The sequence below is a fragment of the Phoca vitulina genome, unplaced genomic scaffold, assembly GCF_004348235.1.
Source record: "Phoca vitulina isolate PV1807 unplaced genomic scaffold, GSC_HSeal_1.0 scaffold25, whole genome shotgun sequence".
Lineage (NCBI taxonomy): Eukaryota > Metazoa > Chordata > Mammalia > Carnivora > Phocidae > Phoca > Phoca vitulina.
In genome coordinates, this window is record NW_022589728.1 from 40,894,479 (window position 1) to 40,913,222 (window position 18,744).

At 34.2% G+C, this 18,744-nt stretch overlaps 2 protein-coding genes across 5 annotated transcripts in view; both read right to left on the bottom strand.

The window, feature by feature from the left end:
* The window catches only part of RAD54B (RAD54 homolog B), an 86,598-nt gene that overhangs the window by 41,714 nt on the left and 26,140 nt on the right, over positions 1-18,744 (bottom strand). Inside the window, exons 1-2 of one of the 4 annotated variants that reach the window (XM_032421759.1) lie at positions 11,926-11,951; positions 8,094-8,139 (exon numbers count right to left, since the gene is read on the bottom strand). The exons of 2 other annotated variants lie outside the window; for them this stretch is intronic. The gene's annotated coding sequence lies outside the window, so the exon portion shown is untranslated. Of the gene's footprint in view, positions 1-8,093; positions 8,140-11,925; positions 12,002-18,744 lie in introns of those variants that run through there. One more of the 4 variants, XM_032421758.1, reaches the window with a different exon arrangement.
* On the bottom strand, positions 6,761-13,255 carry FSBP (fibrinogen silencer binding protein). The gene is made up of 2 exons (XM_032421760.1): positions 11,926-13,255; positions 6,761-8,139 (listed from the first exon to the last, which is right to left on the bottom strand). Exons 1-2 carry the CDS (start codon positions 12,297-12,299, stop codon positions 7,614-7,616), a joined length of 900 nt encoding a protein of 299 aa, XP_032277651.1. The 5' UTR covers positions 12,300-13,255; the 3' UTR covers positions 6,761-7,613.

Genomic DNA, 18,744 nt, shown 5'->3' on the forward strand with positions numbered 1-18,744 from the left:
AAAAAAAAAAAAAAAAAAAAAAAAACTAATGGTGTAATGTATGGTGATTAACATAACATAAAAAAAAAAATACCACAGATTCTCAGATATAGCCTTTCTTCTGTAGAACAGTAGGAGGAGGAGAAGAGCATGAACTAATCCACCTGGGTTTGAATCTTGAGTTTTCCCACTGACAAGCTAAGTGACCCTGGACAAGTTACTTACCACTCTATGCCAGTTTATGAATCTGTAAATGAATGTAATACTAATACCCACCTCACAGATTTGTTGTGGGCATTAGATTAGCTATTATTTGTAAAACCCTTAGAATAGTACTTGACATGTAATAAATACTCCCTAAATGTTAACTACCATCATCATCATCATCATCATCATCATGTCTTGATTCCTTTCCCATTTAGTCCCATTTTAAATGTAGGCCATTAAGGCAGTGAAGAGAGAAAATTCCAGGGGCGTGTGGGTGGCTCAGTTGGTTAAGCGACTGCCTTCGGCTCAGGTCATGATCCCAGAGTCCTGGGATCGAGTCCCGCATCGGGCTCCCTGCTCATCGGGGAGCCTGCTTCTCCCTCTGACCCTCTCCTTTGGCATGCTGTTTCTCTCTGTCTCTCAAATAAATAAATAAAATCTTTAAAAAAAAAAAAAAAAGAGAGAGAGAAAATTCCAAAGAGTAGAATAAAGATATTAGAAATTAAACATATAAGGAGCAAAACCCTCCTACATCTAGACTACCTGTAATACCTAAAACTTCGACTAATTTGCTACATTCTAGACTAACCACCCCTAACAATCCCACTCCAACTGTAATTTTTATTTCTAAATCGTTCTGATCTATTTCCCCTTGACCCTGTAACGTACTTTGCAAATCAACACCAAAAAAATAGTCTGTTATATAAACAAGAGACTTGAATGCCTATAAGCAAGATTCACAAGAATGTTCAAAATCACGCTTTGATAAAAGAGGAAGGGGGAGATGCTGCCATTTTAATATTGATAGTGGATATGATCATCTTAATGATTCCTAAGCATAGTTACTCTACAGTTGGATGGCTTAATTATACATTCCATATAGCCAAGACTTTAATATTTTTTCTTTCAAAAATTCTAAATACAGGGGCGCCTGGGTGGCTCAGTCGTTAAGCGTCTGCCTTCGGCTCAGATCATGATCCCAGAGTCCTGGGATCGAGCCCCGCATCGGGCTCCCTGCTCGGCGGGAAGCCTGCTTCTCCCTCTCCCACTCCCCCTGCTTGTGTTCCTTCTCTCGCTGTGTCTCTGTCAAATAAATAAATAAAATCTTTAAAAAAAAAAATTCTAAATACACACATTGTTTTCAAAAGAACAAATGAAATTTAAAATATCTCATCTAATCAGGGCGCCTGGGTGGCTCAGTTGTTAAGCGTCTGCCTTCGGCTCAGGTCATGATCCCAGGGTCCTGGGATCAAGCCCCGCATCAGGCTCCCTGCTCAGTGGGGAGCCTGCTTCTCTCTCTCCCACTCCCCCTGCTTGTGTTCCCTCTCTCGCTGTTGTCTCTGTCAAATAAATAAAATCTTTAAAAATAAAATAAAATATCTCATCTAATCAAATTCAACAAAGACTGTAAATACTCTCCCAAATTGTATTTTAAAATTACTAAAGCCTATCAGATTTTTTAATATACATTAACATATAAATACAACATAAATTTAAGTTTTGAAACATAGTTTTTATTACACTAAAAAATTTACAATCATTAATATACAAATTCCTCTGAACCAGTAATCATCCATAGTTTTATCTTTTTTTTTAAAAAGATTTTATTTATTTGAGATAGAGAGCACCTGCTTGCATGCACACACATCAGCGGGGAAAGGGGGAGAGGAAGAGGGAGAAAGAATCTCGAGCAGACTCCACGCTGAGCATAGACCCCAACCTGGCTCGATCTCAGCACCCTGAGACCATGACCTGAGCCGAAACCAAGACCGACACTTAACCAACTGAGCCACCCAGGCACCCCCATAGCTTTCTTAATAAGAGAGATTTAATGTCATCTAAGTATCATTATGAATAAAATAAACCTAGAAGATCTTTCTTTGCATTAAGTATTTTCAGAATGATACTTTATGAGCATGGCAGGCACTATACATTTCATCACACTTCTCAGTACCTCTTGTCAAAGCATATATGCAGTAAAGGCTAAAATAGGAGAAAAAAAAAAAATCAATAAAACTACAGTATTTCCAGATCTCAAAACTATCTGCTCAGCATTTTTTATTTTCTGCTCAGCATTTTAAACTCATCTAAAAATCAGAAAAGTTATTCATTAATTTCAATTCTGACATTCCAATCATTGAGCATGCACAGGTTTATTTAAAAAAAAAAAAACATACACTGTTAAAGCGTAAAATGGTACAATCACTTTGGGGAAATGCCTGGCAGTTTCTTAAAAACTTAAACATATAGATCTTCCCTAATCCAGCATTATGTCCACAACAAATTTGTACAAGAATACTCAGAATCTTTATACATAATAGCCATAATCTGGAAATAGCCCAGAAGTCCATCAAAAGATAATGGATACATAAACTGAGGTATATTTATACAAGGGAATACCACTCAACAACAGAAAGCAATGAACTACTATAAGAGGATGAACAAACATGGGTATTAAAAACATTAAGATAGGTAAAAGAAAAGAGAAACAAAGGGTATATACTGTAGGATTCCAATTATATAAAGTTCCAGAACAAGCAAAACTTATCTATGACTTTTTAAAAATTAGAACAATGGTTGTCTGAGGTGCCAAGGGATTGATCAGGAAGGGGCAGGAAAGAACTTTCTGGGGTAATAATAACATTCTAAATCTTGATAGGGATTTAAGGTACACAGGTAGAGTCACCTGTCAAAACCCATTATTTAAGATTTGTACATTTCACGTTTGCAAATCTTACCCAAAACACACACACACACACACACACACACAAATAAATACTGAATTCCAGTTGATAATACTTATGCTGAAGTGTTTAGGCATAAAAGATTCTAAATAATTCTCCAACTTGTTTTAAATAACCATTTTATTTTTAAAAATGAATTGATGGATAGATGGATGGATACATGATAAAGCAAATATAGCAAAACAATAACTGTAGAATTTAGGTGGTAGGCACATGAATGTTTACTGTAAAATATTTTTAATTTTCTATGTGAAGAGTTTCTTAATCTTTGTAAATTTACACATAATTTTAAAACATGAAAGGTGTACTAACAAAGTATAAGTCTAATGATATTATCTATTTTAGTTTAAATTTGGGGGGCTAACTTGGGTGATATTTTTATTTTACTTATTTATTTGGCTTTTCACTACTTACAAAGCAACTGAAAACTAAAAATAATACAAACTCAAATTATAGCTACTAGCTTTAATCAATTTAAGATATATAAAAATATATTGAATCAATTTCTCAAAATCATTGCAAAGATTTAGCATGACTGTTAACATTTAATTAGGTTGTAGATCTTAAGAATTTACTTTTTTGTATTTGTTAAGTATTACAACCATATTTCATCTCATTATTTTTAAATATTTACTGTCAAATTCATCATCAAATACTAAATTGATTTTAAGAATTTGTGAATCTTAACATTTGAAAAAAATATGATATTTAGACATGGTACATTTAGTGTCTACTATAAACACAATTATTTAAATAAATCTATTTCAATTGTGCCTCATCAAAAAATTTTACTTCAGTGATACTAAATTCTTTGTCTTATGGCACATAAAGAGTACACATAGCAGTACAATGTATCACCCTGTATTTAAAAGAATATGTATTAACAAAGTATTTAACCACCATCATCTACAGTATATATTAAATACAATTTATCACACTATAAATTATTTAAACATGTCTATTTAAAATTTGACACTACTCTAAAAGAAGGCACATGGAAAAATAATTCATAGTCTAAACATTTTCACATAAGTAAAGATGCAACAGGGTAGAGTGAAATCTTTCAAAAATGAAATAACACCAAGTTTATGTCTCATACGAAAAAACAAAGTACTTATTTTGAATATTTTAAGAAATCTAATGGCATGTTTAAAAATTTTTTTAGAAGATTTTATTTATTTGACAGAGAGAGAGCATAAGTAAGCAGAGAAGCAGGCAGTGGGAGAGGGAGAAGCAGGCTTCCCGCTGAGCAAGGAGCCCCAATGTGAGACTCGATCCCAGGACCCAGGGATGATCATGACCTGAGCCAAAAGCAGACGCTTAACCGACTGAGGCACTCAGGCGCCCCTCTAATGGCATTTTTAGAAATGAAAGAGCTTCATTAACTTTTTCAAGATGCCATTGTAAATTATACCTAATTTAAAAGAAAATCAAGTTGTAAAAATAACAATGTGTTATTTAAGATCACAAGGATAAGAAAAGATAGGAAGGTGGCAAAAATAACCTATCCACTATCCAATTACTAATATACTAGATGAAATAATATTTTGACTTAGCTTATTTTTCAAATTTAATATTCTTCTACAGAATCAAGTCTACATTTTAAAAATAAAATCACTCTTCCCTATGTTTTCTGGCATTACATTTCATAGGTAAAGATCATGGCATTTAAATTTTGGCAAATTAAAATTAAACAAGATTGACTCAGAAAAATGGCAGCAGTAAACTCCCTGAAATGAGTACAATTCTGGTATTTAAACATATGTAAAAATAAAATTTTTTATTCTACTCAGTCCCTAAATGCTATGGAGTCTGTCACCTGACGCAGCCAAAGAAACAACAATCTTGAACAATGCTGGAGGAAAATATGCTGGTAGAAGACTATGTTTACTCTATTTTATGGGCAGGAAAAAAACTTTCAAGGGCAATTTTGTATGTACATTTTTACCTTCCACACTGATTTTAGAACCTAACCACACACAAAAAAATATGTGTTGCACTTTCTTTGAACATAGAAATCTCCTAGAAACATCTCATGGAATTAATGTTCCACAGAACAGAGCTTGGAAAACTGATGTAGCTGCACTACATCAGTTGCAGTCAACATTCAAATTGAACATTCACATCAATTCTGAGGAGTAGCATGCTGAGATTATAATATGAATTCCATTACATATGGGAATTTGCTTTCAATAATTTCATAAAGTTAAAACTGACTACTTTAAAGATGTATTACTAGAGTTATATTGTAAAACATTAAATTAGAATTTTAAGATTCTAATCTGTTGAGTCCAGTGTTTAGGCTCAAAGAAAAGTCATAACATAAAGACGAAAACTACCAAAGAGAGACATCATATTACATATTCAAGGCATTTTTATAATAAAATATTTAACTCTAATAGCAAATACAAAATGCCAATGAAATTAATCAATCAACAAGCTAAAAGAGTACCAGGAAAGTCCATTTTATTTTTATTCTATTTCAATAGCCATAACCTAAATTCTGGATTTAATTTCCTCTAACTAAATGCCCACCCCATAAATGCTATTATAACACTAATTCAGAGCTTTAATTTACATCTCTCTAATCAAAAGCCTTCAATGACTTCCCATTGTACATTCAACTGTGATTATTTAAAAATAGCATTCATTGTAATCCATAATGTGGCACCAATCAACTTCCAAACGATGTCCCTCAATTCACCTTCAACCATTTCTCTTTTCAACACATTTTTTCTGAGACTCTAGTATGATTTAGGCACCTAGCTACATTCCAAACACTCTGTTCTAATGGTTTTCAAACATTAGCTTGCATCAGAATCTCTAGAGGGTTATTAAAACAGATTGCTGGGCTACACTTCCAGAGTTTCTGATTGAAAACTAATGGATTTACATTTTTCACAAATTCTCAAGTGATGCTGATGTTACTGTTCAGCTCTACTCTTGGTAAACCATTACTCTACTCCAAAGGCCACAAACTGGAAGCCCACTGGCTGAATGAGGCCCACTCACATGGGTGTAGTGTTTTTAAAACATTCTGAATTATTTGCAAACATTTTTAAGTTGAAAAGTTTCACATAAAAATGAAGACTTCCGGCTTATTCCTGCATGTAAAAATTCTGCTGGAGCTAAACAGTAGCTACTCATTTAATCCTAGTCCAGGTAACCAAGCCCTAACTGGCCCTCTCTACACCCACTTAAAATCACCTGGCCTACCACTGTATTTGTGCTTGTACACCCTGATTCACTCCTATTCTCTATGCCTTTTTCCATGTTGCTCACTCTGACTTAAACATTCTTTTCCATTATACTAAAATTCTGAAATTCTACTTATTCCATTCTAATGCCTGGCTTAAAAATTCTTCCTCAACAAAGCACCAGCAAAAATGGAATATATATATTAAAGATTCAACTTAAATTTTTTTTTTAAGATTTATTTATTTGACAGAAAGAAAGACAGCCAGAGAGGGAACACAAGCAGGGGGAGTGGGCGGAGGGGGAAGCAGGCTTCCCGCAGAGCAGGGAGCCCAATGTGGGGCTCAATCCCAGGACCCTGGGATCACGACCTGAGCCGAAGGCAGATGCTTAACGACTGAGCCACCCATGAGCCCCAGATTTAACTTAAATTTAATGTGTGCTTTAAGAATTGAGATTTTATTTATTTCTGCAAATACTAAAACAAGCAGTATTTACAAAAATATTATAGAATAAATCATAACTATTTTTTGCTATTTCTATGTAGAATTTTAATTTTGTTCATTAAAACTTTTTTACTGTGATTTTTACTGTAAAATAAATCTTTTTTCAGAATAAGACATTAAAAATGAATGAAGACATTAAATCTTATAGCCAAAATATATAACTGTTCCAAAAGAACATCTTATTTTGCTGGACAAAAAAGGGAAGAAGTTTGGGGGTAACTGATAAGTCCCCTGGTTTTGTAACCTATGAATCTTTAAAAGCAATTGTAATGAAATAAACACTTCCATAATTTTTTCATAAGGAAGACATTTTAGTGGATTTTTACTTCTATGGAACAGCAGGGGGGAAAACTACAAAGAAACAAAAACTGAGTGCTGGTCCTTGCTCTGCCATAAACAGCTTTGTTACATCAAGTCACTAAGTTCTCCCTGGACCTCAGTTTCATTACCTCTAAATTGAAGAGATGGAAAAAAGTGACTTCCAAGTACCTTCCATCTCTAAAATCCTATCACTTCTTCAAAAACAGGAGAGCATAATAATCAATGTCATATAGGCAAGCTTCTGTTAATCAGGCTAGTATTGCTTCTAAATTAGACTGACTTAAAAACCTTGAACTACAGCTTTCAAAGCTCTAATTTAAAATGTCGAAGGCTCAGAACTTTGAAAGAATATATATGTTTGTATATCTATTTATGTATGTTCTAATTTAGTGATCAAAGTAAGAAATCTTTTTGTAAGGCCAACAATTAAACTTCTTAGAAAAAAATTGAAGACAAAATATATAACCATGCCAACCAATCAGTAAGTTTTAATATATCTCAAAAGAAAATTAAATTAATTAGAAAATCATGTCAAAAAAGGTTTTTTCACAATTGAGATTAACAACACTTTTAAGAGTATGTATTCTACTTCAGGATATTCCCAAATGAAAGTAATTTGGCCAAAATTAAAATCATCAAATTGCAAGACTGAAAAAAAATATTAGAGACTATTATATTCAGGCAGATCATGCCGTAAGCGAACTGCTTTCAGCTTCTCCACTTCAATTTTTGCTCTTAGCAGCTCTTCCTCTAGCTGCTGCCTTCTTTTCAATCCATCCCTCTTCTCCTGAACATACAATCCAAAATTTTTTTGATTTTCTAAAATTATCTGATGCTCCTCTTTCAACATTTGCAGAATCTGAGGATCATACCCTAATTGTGACCTAAAGTGTTCTCCACGCTCATGCCGAAAAAAATCATCTCTCCTTGGGATAGAAGATGGAGACGATGTCATTCTCATATCAACAGAGGAAAGTGACGGCGACAAAGATCTTTCCATAACATGTACTAATTCATGGTCTTCTCTTTGTTCTAAAATATCACTCTGTTGAGAATTTAAAACCAGTGGAGGAGGGGGCTTAATGTCTTCTTCTTGCTTCACCTCTACTGTAATAGCAACTGGATGGTGATCCAACATTACCTGTAGTGAACTCGTACCAGCCTGTGCTTCCTCATCCAAGTTTGCACTACAGCACACAAAAAAGCATTATAAAATGTAAATCAAATGAAGACAAGAGTATATTGATAGCATAATTACATATTTAGTATACATCAAAGTGTCAAGCTTTAGAGCTATAAAGAAAATAGTGAAACAAAAAAAAATTTAATCCTTGGAATAACAAATTAAAGTGACCACATTTAAAATTTCAAAAATATATACATATAGCTCTCATACATCCTTAACTTTAAAATTGAGTTCTTAAAAGGACAAAAAATTACAAATATTACCCAAGGCCAATGAGGTAAATAAAAAGAAAAGCCTTTGTTTGCTTTCAAAGAGACAGCACATGTTCCTACAAGCCTAACTTTCTTAAATGGCATAAAGGGCCATTTACTGTACTTTGGGCCTTGCTATCCCCATACCTTAGCCCTAGATCCCCTGCTTCTGCTCTCCTGGACTGATTAAAAATCTAAAAATCACCAAGGTCCATGACTCCTAGGATAATGGAAAGTCATCTATGGGAGGTATTGATTTCTCCATCTGTCCAAAAAAAGAAAAAGAAAAGTCCAAGTTTTTGTATGGCTTTGGGTATGCCCAATAATCAGGGTATTATCCTAACTATACAATTTCAGATACCATGGTGTTTATCCTTTACCTATCCTAAATTACTTGATTCCATAGCCCTTTCAGTCTTTCAACCATCAGTCAGGTAAAGTTCACAGGGAAAGGGCTCAAATCCACCACTGTATCCCCAGCACCTAGCATAATACTGTACTTGGAACCTAGCAGGTGCTCATCACATGTTGAATGACTGAAAAAAATGGTTTTTTTAATGAAGTATTTTTAACTGGCTTATATACTATATATTGAAAGTCTGTTAAATTTACATGTAATTTCCATAAAATATGCACTTCTATTAGAGAAAACTAGTTTCAGCATAATTTAAACTTTGATGTAACATTATTGGTTATGACAAACACAATATATCTTAAAATTCTACTTTTTTAAAAAACCAATTTTATAAATAACATGAAGCCACTAATTAAGAATATATAATCTTGTTTCTTGAGGGTTTTTTTAAATTTATGCTTCTGCCTAACTTAAAAATAAGTTATAGAGGAGAAAGAGATTATTGGAACAGTAATGAAAAAAATGCTATACTTAACATTAAAGAATCATTAAAGAATATTTTACAAATGATAAATAAGTAACACAGTTAAAAATACATTCACCCTACATAGATGATTAAAATGCTGGAACAAGTTCAAGCAGAACATAAGGAAAAAAATTAAAACTCCCCGTATATCACTTACTATTGGCATTAAATTGCCAGAAATATCAGATATTTAAGAGATACAAATAAATAATAAGATATAGTATGTCATGAAAAATCTATTTGTAGATTACATAAATTCCTTAATTTTCATTCTTTTTGTCATCTTACGCTTTTCAAAAGAAAAACAAACCAATATCAATACAATATCAATGTAATTCAAAGTAGTAAGGCTTCCCTTTATTAACATCCCTAGATGTTTTCCTAGAAAGGAAAAAGGTTAAAACTACAAATGAAAATGAAAGTTTTAAAAATCCACATAATTACTATCCAAATTAGTATGTATAATGGAGTATAAGACTCACATATTAGACATAGACATTATACTCTCATGTAAATTTTAAAATGCCTTTTATCTAAAATATCCCATTCCATTTTCGTTGAAACATTATAAGTAGGCATAACAAAGTAAAAAAAAAGAATGTTTTAGAGAAGGTCAGAAAAAAGGATAAATGGAAGGACTTCTAAAATTTATGAATTTTGAAGATCAAATAGACTGCAAAAACACAAAATATAATCTGATACTAGAGAGAGGTAAAAAAGGAAATATATCAATACGCTATAGAGGTAGCCTTACAAAATAGGTATATATCTTTAAATATATTAAATATAAGCAGTAATATTTTCCTTAGCTAAGAATGGAGTTTAGTGAGATTAACAGGCATATTTATATAGCATAACTAAGATTATAGATTATAAACTTCTGAGAATTAAGATTCAAGATGTCACTCAAGTAAGTAATAAGCACATTAAATATGTAAATAAATGAAAATGCTAATACAGAGAAAATGGCCATGTGGACACTAACACAAATAAGCACTTAAATGGCATATTTCTAATATTCTTTCCTTTAAAGTAGGAAAAGCTGTTCTTGCTTAAACAGTAGGTTTTGTAATGTATAAATTAAACAACTCATTTTATCAGAGCAATGTTGTTATCCCAAAAGACTGATTGTGAATATGGTTACAGTCAAAATGTAAATAGATACTTGTATATTATTTCTCCTACAATACTCACTGTATTTTTTAAATATACAACTAATTAAAACTACAGGTTCTATGTATAGTCTTCAAATTATAAAAACCTATACTTAATACCCAAAAGGTAGTTTTATACCAGTAATGCAAAAGCCAGTTTTCTCTATGGTTTGAGGGGGACAAATTTTTAACAAGTAGTACTGTATAAAAGTCCTACTGTGGAGTTCTTTGGATAACCAGCAAATTAGGATTAATCATTTCTCATCACAGAGAACATTTTAAGCACTAATGAATTAATACACTGCATCCACATTCCAGATTCCCACTGGTGATTTTTTTTTACTATGTTATCTACTAGAAGTAAGCAGTATATGGTAAGAAGCTGGTCTCAAAAAATTACCCTAGTGAATTATAAAAATAACAAATAAGTTTGGCTAATAAGTTTTTTGCCCATTTCTCTCCTAACTTCAAAAGGACTTCACAGGTGATCAATAATTTTCTTATATGACTTTTCCACCAAGAAGAAAAGTCTTTGTTTGAAATGTTCCTCAACTAACAAGTTTACAACTTGTTTAAATAACCCTAAATGGTTCAGAAAAAGAATGCTGCTGCCATTTTTATCTTTTGCCAGGGGTTAAAATTTGAATTAGAAATAAGGTAAGTTTTGAAGATTCCCACGCAAGTAGCTATGTAGAGCATAAATTTAACCAAAAAACCTTTCTATCCCTATAAGAACTTAGTTGCTTATTCATATACTAAAATTCATAGTTTTATATCTTTACAAAATAGTATGGGAGTGCTTACCCCTTTCCTCTTTGACTCAAGATCAAAGTGAAACTAGACCATTAATGAATTAAAAAAAACAAAAACTTTTTATTAAGTAATCTGAATCCCCAATTAGGCATTAAATTCCTTTCCTTGTATTTATCTTTTTTAGTTTGAATATGTTAGAAAATAATTTAAACTGTCTTAATATATACAATCATGCCATTAATAAATTTACTAAATTATGTATTTTAGGTTTTTAGCTCAATTAATATTCACTAAAGTGCAGACAGTAACAATTCATTAAAAAACAAGGGTTCCATTTCTCCTGAAACTGCTAACTTTACATAAAATTGAAAATTCCAATGAAATATAATCTTAAATAAGAAAAAGGTGTCTCTCAGAAGCTAATTAGCAATTTAAATTTAAAGCTTAAAAAGTTTATTATGAGATTATGTTACAAATTTCATCCCATTTATTCCTCCCTAACCTTTACTTTTAAAAACTACAGAGAGAGGGAAGGGGGAGGGGAAGACAATAAAAAGTGGCTTAAATCAAATGCAGCAAAAAAATTCCTTATAGCCTCACATTTCTTTTTTAAGAAAGCAAAACAAAGACACTATTCATTGCTCCCGTAGTGGGGATGCTTACTATGCATATCTCTATCACAACTAAGCCAGAGCCCAATAGATAGGAGGCGCCATAATTTTCCACAAGAAAATAAAATAAAGCTTACCTTTGTATGTGGTTCCTGTCTCTTACCAGGCAAAAACTGGAAATCTGGGGAATCATCTCCATAACTTTCTTGGTTGGCTCAGAAATATTGCCTTTAAAATCTGATTGGGTCTCTTTTTGCTGCAATAGCTCCTGTTTGGCATATTCTTTGAGCCTTTTGTAAAGGGTGCGTAGGCCCTGGGCTGTTCGAGGAGGGCGATCTACTCCAATTGCATTATAGTTTACTGCTATGATATCCCAACATCTATTCTTTTCCACTATTACTGAATGTTTATTAGTGTGTTCTTCGAGAATTTTAACATATGGCTTCACAAGCTTTAGCAAATCAAGCTTTTCAGATAAGGTAAAATTGGAAGATCTAGCCTTTCCTACCATTGTTCTTTTCAAATTAAGTAGGCAGTTTCTGAAACCACCATGCAGCAGCCTTCAGCTCTGCTCAGCTCTTTTCACAAACAGAAAAAGATCAGGCTTAACTAGGCTAGCCTCATTTAGGCCCACGCCTACAGGGGAGGGTTTATTAAAATTCCTCCAGCTTAAGCTGACGCAGGTTCAGGAAATCTGCTTAAGCCAAGCCTGACCTACATAAAGCTTCTCACTGAAGAAGACAGGAAGGCACAAGCAAAACACACTTGTGTATAAAGAGAACAGCTCGAGATAGGATTTAATACACAAAGGTCTAGAGATAAACATGGAACACAGCTAAAAATTAGCTAATTTAGTGAGAATATCGAATTTCCACACATGTATGCCTAGCTGATAGACTGAAACTGCATTGCAGTTATCACTTTAATAAAAACAAAAGAGGAACTGTTTTGTACTATTTGTTTATAAATCCAGTAGACAGGAAAATGAAAAACTAAAGATATGAGTGATGAATGTAATGATTCCTAACAAAGCCCCTAATCACTGTTTTCTGAGCTGCTGTTCTCTCTTACCAAATCTGCATAATGCTGGTCCTGCTGTCAATCAGCAATTGCATATCCTCTAGCTAGTTAGGTTACACCCACCCAGACTCAGACTTCACAGTAAAGCTAAGCTTCTCCTTCATTCTACAGTCTACAGTAGCCACATTTTTTTCAGTTACTTAGGAAAAAATTTTTGTTCTGAAAATCAGATAAAAATTATGTTTTTAAAGGAAGCGATTATTCTAGCTGTAACGTATGTGAATATGCTAGCCTGCTTTATCATGTGTAAAAAACACCATTCACAGTGAGAACAGGATAATCATGGCTTAAGACTTCACACAACAAAATGGCATTTGCTTTTATTAAATTGTAGGATTTTTATTTTGCTATATTCATACAATTTGGACTATTTAAAAACGAGACACCAGGCTCAAAATGGAGTCACTTATGCTAAGCCCCACGTCACCTGAGACTTAATTATAGTTTTGGCTCTCCCAAAAATGGAATCTTAAACCAATCAAGAACTATGTGATCAGCACGAGTGAGGTAATCTGCCCGAAAGACTCCTTCCATCTCCTAAAGGAAAGTGAACACAACCAATCCACTTTTTGCCAGGATAATTTCCTTGTTCTCACTCACTTCTGCCTATGAAAGTCATTCATTTTGTACAGCTCCTTAGAGCTCCTTTCTACCTGTTAAATGGGATGCTGCCCAATTCCTAAATCACTGAATAAAGCCAATAAGATCACAATTTACTCAGATGAATTTTTTTTAACAAAACTTAACAGCTAGTCTAGCCATTTGCAAGGCCACCAGTTTGCAAACTTAGAATGTATTTTCTAATCCCTGTCTGAAAACACAATAAATGTATGCATAACAGTATGTAACAATGTAACATAAACAAGGTAAAAAAAAAAAAAGCCTATTTTCTTCTCATATACAAGTGTAGGGCCACAAAAATGGGCCACTTTGGCATGAAGATTACTTTGAGTTCAAAGCAATCAAAATCCAGCAGATTCAGGAAAAGCTCTTAACCTCCCCTCTCAACTGCCTAAATTTTACATTGGAAAGGAGCCCGTAGCAGGAAGAAAACTAACAGCGATTGCTCCTTAAGAAACATATCTACTGTATCTCTGTAACAGGGCAACCTTTGTTTTCCATACATATACCCTTACCTTCCTGCTAAAGGTCTTCCTCCCCTTTGTATCCCAATACCCCTAAACCCCCTCCTTAGCTCAGGATGTCATATAAGCCTCAAGTTCCCTGTCTTTAGAATCTCATGTCTGTGTGGATTCCCCATATGTCCAAAACTAAATTTGATTTTCTCCTGTTAATCTGTCTCATGTCAATTTAATTCTTAGTCCAGCTAAAAATACCTTGAAGGGCAGAGGATATTTCTTCCTCCCTAACATAGTCTTTAAGCAGTTTTACTGCTCAGTAAATTGCAGAAAATAAAAATGCAAATGATGGAGATGCAAACTGAAAACTGACCCACCCCAACAACCTGACCAAAGTTACTCAAAGGAAAGCAAGAACACAGGATATATACTGTCTTTAGATAATGCTTTGTTATTTTTGGAATAAACTGGTAGTGTATTAAAAATGAAATACTAGGGGCGCCTGCGTGGCTCAACTGTTAAGCATCTGCCTTTGGCTCAGGTCATGATCCCAGGGTCCTGGGATCAAGCTCTGAGTCGGGCTCCCTGCTTGCGGGAAGCCTGCTTCTCCCTCTCCCACTCCCCCTGCTTGTGTTCCTGCTCTCGCTGTCAAATAAATAAAATCTTTTTTAAAAATGAAATACTAATAAAAATATGAAAAACCATTAAATCTCACTAATTATCAAAAAATGTATACTAAAAATGATTTTCATCTACAAAGATTGGCAAAATTCTTAAAGACTGAAAATGTCAAGTGGATGAGGGTGCAGGGCAAGGAGTTCTCTTTGGGAGTGTAAAACGGCATTTTGGTTTGCAGTCTGAGAGTATTAATATTTTACATGTAAAAACTTCTAAAATTGCAGTAATTTTAATTCTCAGAATCTAAATTAGAAAAATATTTAAATACAAGGAAGAACAAAGCATTCTATGAAGTTGCACAGTATTGAAGGCAATCTAAGAGCACACCAGGTGGGGACAATGAAAATCACTAGAATATGCCCATACTATGGTCTACTCTAGGCAGCACTAAAATAATAGAGGTACATTTCTATGTACTGACAGAACAAGCTCCAAAACACATGGCAGATGAAATGAGCAAGTGAAAGAAAAATACATACAAATATAATTCCATTAGGTTTACCAGAAACACCCAAAGCTAAATATTTCTGTAGGTACAGAAAAAATATACACAGATACAAAATGTAGGTAGGTACATACATATGTATGAAAATGCACTACCAAGGGGCGCCTGGTGGCTCAGTCATTAAGCGTCTGCCTTCGGCTCAGGTCATGATCCCAGGGTCCTGGGATAGAGCCCCGCATCAGGCTCCCTGCTCCGCGGGAAGCCTGCTTCTCCCCCTCCCACCCCCTCTGCTTGTGTTCCCTCTCCCGCTGTGTCTCTGTCAAATAAAGAAATAAAATCTTAAAAAAAAAAAAAGAAGAAAATGCACTACCAAAACATCTAGAACTCCATTATCCTAATACAGTAGTGTTAAGAAAAGAAAATCACAGGACCTAAACAGTGTCACTTAGACCAAGTTCCCAAACTGGGGCTTAATACCCATACTAATTGCAGTTTCAACCTCCCCCAGAAATGTGGCCTTAACTGGTCAGTCAGGAAATTTTTCTTTCCACCAGCGCCAGTGAGTCTGTCATCTGGATCCTCTCTCCCCCAAAGAAATATGAGGTACTCTGCATAAGACCCGGTCCCCTAGAACTAGAAAACAGCCTTGTCAATCCTTTTCTTTTGCTAAGAACTTCCTTGCCCCACCCTCCTATAAAAACCTTCCATTTTGTACAACGCTTGGGAGGGCCTCTCTCAACTTGCTAGAAGAGGTGGTGCGCAATCCATGAATTCTTTAATAAAACCAATTAGATCTTCAAACTTACTTGGCCAAATTTTGTTCTTTAGCAGGCACCATGAGCCATGTATGGTTATTGAGCATTTTATGTGTGGTTAATGGAACTGAGGAGCTAAATTTTAAATTTTATTTAATTCACAATTAAGCAAATAATAACTGCCTATAGAATATAAGACATAACACATCAAACATCAACTGATTCAATGAATCAATATTTTTTAGATTACAAGTACTTCTCTTCAGATGCAAATGAGTTGTACGATATAAGAGATAAACTTCCCCATGAATATTTGGGTCACATTTTATTTCAAAGGATTTCCAAATTTACAAAGAAATGCTATCAATTCATGGTCAAATATTCATGGCATAGATATTTTTTGTATCTTCTACATCTGTTGAAGAAGAATTTTAGTGAGACATGGAAAAAAAAAATTCTACAGTAGAATGTGCTCATTAGGTTAAAAAGTCTGATTTATTGAAATTTTAAAAGAAAAAACTAGTATTTTGGGGCATCTGACTGGCTCAGTCAACAGAGCATGCGACTCTTAATCTTGGTTGGGGTTGCGAGTTCGAGCCCCAAGTTGGGTACAACGTTTAGTTTAAAAGATAAATAGGGGTGCCTGGGTAGCTCAGCTGGTTAAACGAATGACCTTGATCTCAGCTCAGGTCCTGATCTCAGGGTCATGAGTTCATTCAAGCCCCATGTTGGGCTCCACACCCAGTACTTTTTAAAATAATTAATTAAAATGTGGATTTATGCAATTTAGTTTTTTGTTGTTGTTCCTTTTTGTTTTTAAAGAAACGAGGGGCACCTAGGTGTCTCAGTCAGTTAAGCGTCTGCCTTTGGCTCAGGTCATGATCCTGGGGTACTGGTATTGAGCCCCATGTCAGGCTTCCTGCTTGGCAGGGAGCCTGCTTCTCCCTCTCCTCCCCACTCATGCTCTCTCTCGCTATCTCTGTCTCTCTCTAATAAATAAATAAAATCTAAAAAAAAAAAAAAGAAAGAAACTAATGTTTCATTTCTTACTTCGTTCCACATACATTATGAAAATATTGTACTCAACTTTTGGAAGTAGACTCTATGAAAGCTATCTTGAATATCATTGTCAAAGCCATTTGGAATATGTACGCAAATGCTATGATCACTGCCAGTTTACTGAACTGGTAAAAGAAACAGAACACAGGGGCGCCTGGGTGGCTCAGTCAGTAAGCGTCTGCCTTCGGCTCAGGTCATGATCCCATGGTCCTGGGATCAAGCCCCACATCGGGCTCCCTGCTCAGTGGGAAGCCTGCTTCTCCCTCTCCCACTCCCCCTGCTTGTGCTTCTGCTCTCGCTCGCTCTCTGTCAAGTAAATAAATAAAATCTTAAAAAAAAAAAAGAAAGAGATAGAACACAATTCATTTAATGATGTGTTTTTTGTTCTTCACCAGCGCTCACTGGTTGAGTCATGGAAAGTTTTATAAAGAATTATTGTACTGTTAACTCCAACATTTTTTTCAAAGAAAAGGAATGCTTGCCAAACATTCAATAATCAAAGACAAAAAAAAGGTAATATAATTTACATTTTCTAATCAATATCACACTGTCATATGAATGAGCTAAATTTGAAGCTTTGAGGAAAAGAAAAGTATATCTGTGACCTGATTAGATAGATAAGAGAATATATGTTTAAAGTGAAAATTTTGACCATGCAAATCAGTAAGTGTATACATTTTTCTAACTTGAATCAATAAAAAATTTTAATTGTAATTAAGAGTGATATTCAAATTGCATGCAAAAGCTACAAGAAAATTTTGAAAAATACTTTGTTGATATTCATAAATTTAGAGCTGCTTTTTAATTTATACAATGATCATTTGACTTCAATGTTAATAATACAGATTTGACATAGTACATTTACTTAACTTGGACAGACATACTTTTGAAACACATATGGTTTGCTGCCAAGTCAAACTGATTCTTCTAAAACAGATGAACTAGTTTTGTAGATGAAGATATGAATATAAACAAAATTTTTAAAACTCCAGATAATGAACAACTTTGAGCTACGTTCAGAACTTGGGTATACAGGGGCGCCTGGGTGGCTCAGTTGGTTAAGCGACTGCCTTCAGCTCAAGTCATGATCCTGGAGTCCCAGGATCGAGTCCCGCGTCGGGCTTCCTGCTCAGCAGGAAGTCTGCTTCTCCCTCTCTCATGCTCTCTCTCATTCTCTCTCTCTCTCTCAAATAAAATAAAATCTTTAAAAAAAAACAAAAAAGAACTTGGGTATACAAATCTATTTTTTCAATTGTATTATCAAATCTAAATACTGATCAGGAATTCAGTTAAAATTCAACAAACTGAGATGTAAATGTAAAATACACACCAGCTTTCTAAGACTTAGTACAAATAACTTTTATATTAATTACACGTTGAGATGATACACATATTGAGTTAAATAAAACGCATTTACAAAAATTAATTCCATCTCCTTCTTTTTACTTTTTCTTTTTTTTTTTTTTAAAGATTTTATTTATTTATTTATTTGAGAGAGAGAGAGAAAAAAACAGCATGAGAGGGGAGAGGGTCAGAGGGAGAAGCAGGCTCCCCGCTGAGCCGGGAGCCCGATGTGGGACTCGATCCCAGGACTCCAGGACCATGACCTGAGCCGAAGGCAGTCGCTTAACCAACTGAGCCACCCAGGCGCCCCTTTTTACTTTTTCTTAATGTGGCTACTAGAAAATTTTACAATCTACATACGTGATTTATATCATACTTCTTTTGGACAACAGTGGTCTAGAAGGATATGCACCAAATTATTGACAGTAACTAGTACTGGAAGGAGATTGACTTGGAGGAGAACAGTAAAAAACTATTAATTTAACTGTATTATTAGAAAAGGTTTAAAAACATATT

Excerpts from the sequence above, each read along its gene's own strand:
- FSBP (XM_032421760.1), bottom strand. The coding sequence starts at position 12,299 with ATGGTAGGAAAGGCTAGATCTTCCAATTTTACCTTATCTGAAAAGCTT. Across the intron at positions 8,140-11,925 it reads GACAGGAACCACATACAAAG|TGCAAACTTGGATGAGGAAG; the intron begins GTAAGCTTTATT and ends TGTGTGCTGTAG.